Here is a 3,915-nt window from a genome sequence, read left to right on the forward strand (position 1 = left end):
AGCCTGCGCGTCCGGAGCCTGTGCTCCGCAACGGGAGAGGCCACAGCGGAGGGAGGCCCGCATACCACAAAAAAACAAAACAAAACAAGAAAGATGGGGCAGTTCTCTCGAGTAAATAGCAGCAGGATCAGCAAAGGCAGACTCTGAGATGGCCTGTTCAAGGGACAACAAGGAGGTACGTGTGGCTAGATCAGGGGAGGTGAGGAGGAGGGTCAGACGGGGTCCGAGCGGGTGGAAGGTGGCCTCGTGGATGCGGTGAGGGCTCAGCCTTCTCCCCCTGGGGAGGTGGGAGCCACGAGGGCCCAGAGCGGACTCGGGACGTGACCTGAGAGTTGACTGTAGGAGGCAGGGCAGGAAGCAGGAGTCCAGGCGAGAGGTGCCGGCAACCTGACCAGGGAGGTGGCAGTTTCCAGGTCTGGTTTGAAAGTAGAGCACAGCTGAGCGGGGACTCAGCTCCAGGTCAGGCACAACCTCGTCGCTGTAGCCTCTGGGCCTCAATGCCCATTTCACACACAGGTTAGTAGAGGCTCGGCGAGGTGAGGTCAGCCGCTGACCAGGCAGAGCAGGCTCAGGTCCTCCCCAGCTGCCACCTCGGCTGACCTTGGCCCGAGTCTGCCTCCTGCCCTCCCAGCTGTGCCTCCAGGCCCAGCGCTGGCCCCCAGCGAGGGGTGGATGCTGCAGCCCCCGAGGCCTCTATGAAAGCGGGCGTGTCGTCCCCACCACACACCGTGAGGCTGGCCTGGCCTCCCCCCCTGCCCCACCGCCAACTGAGCCCTACCTTTCTGGTGCCCTGACTCCAGGTCCAAGATGCCTCCCAGAGGCATCACTCTGCCCGGGTCACGCGGGGAAAGGTGGCGGCGCCAGGACCAGAAGACACGTCTGCCTGGGGGCTCAGGGCGGAACTAGTGACTTGTGGGCACAGGCTCATGGAGCGGGAGAGGGATCAGAGTAAGGGGTGGACAGGCAGCTGCGGAGCCTGTCCATGCTCGAGTCAGGCTAGCAGAGCAGAAAGGAACAGACTCGGCAGAACTTTTGAGGGTGTAAAGCGGTATCTTAGGTATCTGAGGGCCCGGGAGTCTCAAGAAGACCCTGTGGGATTTTCCCAGGGGAACCGCGATCCTGGTGACCTGGGGCCAGGGCAGCCAAGTTCCCACACACCTCTGGGCCGGGGCCGGGGTGGGTCTAGCCTCCTGGCCTTTGCCTGGTGGATCCGGGGCCCAGAAGGGCACATCTGGTCCTGAAGGAGGGGGCTGCCCGCGGCCACAGAAACCCTCTGTCGGAGGGCTTGACCTGAGTCATGGCTGGGAGTCAGGGAGGCGGGTGCCGGTGCCGGTGCCGGGAGGGGCTGAGGGCAAGCCCCGTGGAGGGCAGACGGGGAGCAGGGTGGTGCCTGGCTGGCGTCATTGACTCAGTTTCCCCACCTGCACCCCCTCCCCACCCCCGGGCCCCAGATATCGTGACAGAGGATGACGTCTACTGCAGCTGCCTGGCCAAGACTCTCTGCCACGTGCCCGTCCCTGTGACCGTGGGTTTCTATGCCCACTTTGGCTGCCGCCTGCACATGATGCTGGACAAGATCATGGGTGAGGATCTGCGTGTGTTGGGGACGGAGGGATTAAGGGAAACGGAACCTTTGGTCCCTGCCCAGCCCCAGGCTTCCCTAAGACCTGCTCACCCCTGAGGCCAGTCTGCCAGATGCCCATAAATCAGCATTAACCAGGTCCCTCCCTACGCCTTTGCCCCCCTCCCCCGCCAAATCCACTGCAAGGAGTCTTTCTAAAATACACATCTAGCCCTGTCCTCCCCCTGCTCAAAAGCCTTCCATGGCTCCCCAGCACCCTAGCGAGAAAGCCCAGGTTCCTCGCTTGGCTCCTGCCAACTCCCTCCAGGCCTCTGTGCTCCTCGGACCTATCTCTTCTCCTCAGCCCTGGCCGAGGGCCTGGCGACCACAAGACCCCTAACAGATAGTGTTAATTGAAGACATGAGCTGAAACTTAGCCTGGTTCAAACGCTGCTGGAGCTCAGACCCCAGCCCCAATCATGGCCAGAGAAGCCAGAGGTGCCTCACCTCCGTGTGCCCAGCCCTGGTGAGCACCTATCAAACCAGCCCACGTCCTGCTCCTGTGTTGTCACAGAGCAACAAACAAGGTCCTGGAAGGAGAAAAGATTCGGCTCTAAGGTAAAAGGAAACAGAGCTTCTATTCTGCACTGAGTGACTCCGACTCATTCCCACTGGCTCACTCACTACCCCCACAGCAGGCAGATCGTGCCCCCAATCTCTCATGATCCATCCTCCAGACATTCCCCCCAGCACTTCCTCAGCACCCAAGGGACACAGGGTGGCCAAAACAACCAGGGCCCTGCCCTTCCGGGGCTCACAGACCGGGGCGAGAGACAGACCTGTCCCCAGACAGGGATGACCCAGAGTGGGCAGGACTGCAGTGGGGGAGCCCAGGGTCACCTGACCCAGCTTGGGGATCAGGGAAGGCTTCCTGGAAGAAGTGACAGCCGAGCTGAGAGCTGGAGGAGAGGCAGTGAGCCAGGAAAACTGGACCATGGGTGTACACTTGCTACCCAGCATTTCTCTTCCTCAGCACCTGGCATGCATTCTTTCATTTATTAGAGCCCTCCCTGCCCCCACCGGTCCTCTCTCCTCTGGGGGCTCTACTTCTGCCCTCCCCTGACCCCCCAATTCCCCCTCAGACCCTTTCCTGTTCAAGCCTGGCTCCAGGCCTCTCCTTCCGCACTTCTGCACCTGCCCAGCACTTGGGGACGGGCCCTGGCTCCCCGTCTAACATCCAGGCCCTGTCCTGGCCTGAGCCAGGTCTAGACGCTCACACCTTCCCCTGCGCCCTCGGTCCCGGCAGCGCTGATGCAGCAGGAGGCGACCCAGTGCGAGGCCGAGGAGCTGCAGCACGTGCAGCCGCAGCCGCGGCCCGTAAGGGGCTGGGGCTTCTCGAAGCTGCTGTGGTACCTGGTGTTCCTGCAGCCCATCATCACCGAGGTGCATCTGCGGCGCAAGAACGTCAAGTTCCTCTTCATCCGCTTCAGCGCCTGGCAGTACGCGGGCACTGACAAGCTGTGGGCCGGCCTGGTGACCACGCTGTGCGAGGGCATCCGCCAACAATACGGCGCACTGCCCTTCAGCTTGTACTCGGTGCTGGGCAAGAGGGCGGCCACGAGGACGGGCTGCCGCCAGGGCGAGTGGCACTGCCGGCGCCAAGTGTGCCTGGCACTGCTGGCGCTGCTGGCGGCGCTCAGCCTGGGAATGAGCCTGCTCTACCTGTCGATGGGCTCCCACGCGCTGGGCCACGGCAACCTGTTCCGGGCATTCGGCGGCGCGGCCACCACGCTTTCGGGCTCCGGACTGCTCATGGCCGTGTACTCGGTGGGCAAGCACCTGTTCGTGAGCCAGCGCAAGAGAATTGAGCGGCTGGTGTCGCACGAGAAGTTCAGCAGCCATCTGGGCTTCATGTGCGAGGTGAAGAAGGAGGTGGGGCTGCTCACCGACTTCCTGTGCTTCCTGGAGATCTACGAGCGGCGCCGGCTGCGCGTCGTGCTCGAGATCACAGGGCTGGACACGTGCTACCCGGAGCGCGTGGTGGGCGTGCTGAACGCCATCAACACGCTGCTGTCCGACAGCCACGCGCCCTTCATCTTCATCCTGGTGGTGGACCCCAGCATCCTGGCCGCGTGCCTCGAGAGCGCCGGCTTCATGAAGGGCACGGCCGACAACGGTTACCTCTTCCTCAACCGCACCGTCACGCTACCCTTCTCCGTGCCCATCATGGGCCGCCGCAGCAAACTGCAGTTCCTGCACAATGCGGTGCGAAGCTGCGACGACCTGCTCTATCGCGAGATGACGCTCAACGTGAGGTCGCGGGGCGGGGCCGGGGGCGGGGCGGGGGCCGGGGG

General features: G+C 63.3%; 1 protein-coding gene across 1 annotated transcript in view; it reads left to right on the forward strand.

The window, feature by feature from the left end:
* Positions 1-3,915, forward strand: part of LOC114484125 (NTPase KAP family P-loop domain-containing protein 1) — an 8,266-nt gene that overhangs the window by 2,872 nt on the left and 1,479 nt on the right. The window contains 3 exon segments of the mRNA XM_055079317.1: positions 414-418; positions 1,452-1,583; positions 2,868-3,891. Of these exon segments, the coding sequence (XP_054935292.1) occupies positions 414-418; positions 1,452-1,583; positions 2,868-3,891 (1,161 nt within the window).

This window comes from Physeter macrocephalus, chromosome 17 (genome assembly GCF_002837175.3).
Source record: "Physeter macrocephalus isolate SW-GA chromosome 17, ASM283717v5, whole genome shotgun sequence".
NCBI classification, from domain to species: Eukaryota; Metazoa; Chordata; class Mammalia; order Artiodactyla; family Physeteridae; genus Physeter; species Physeter macrocephalus.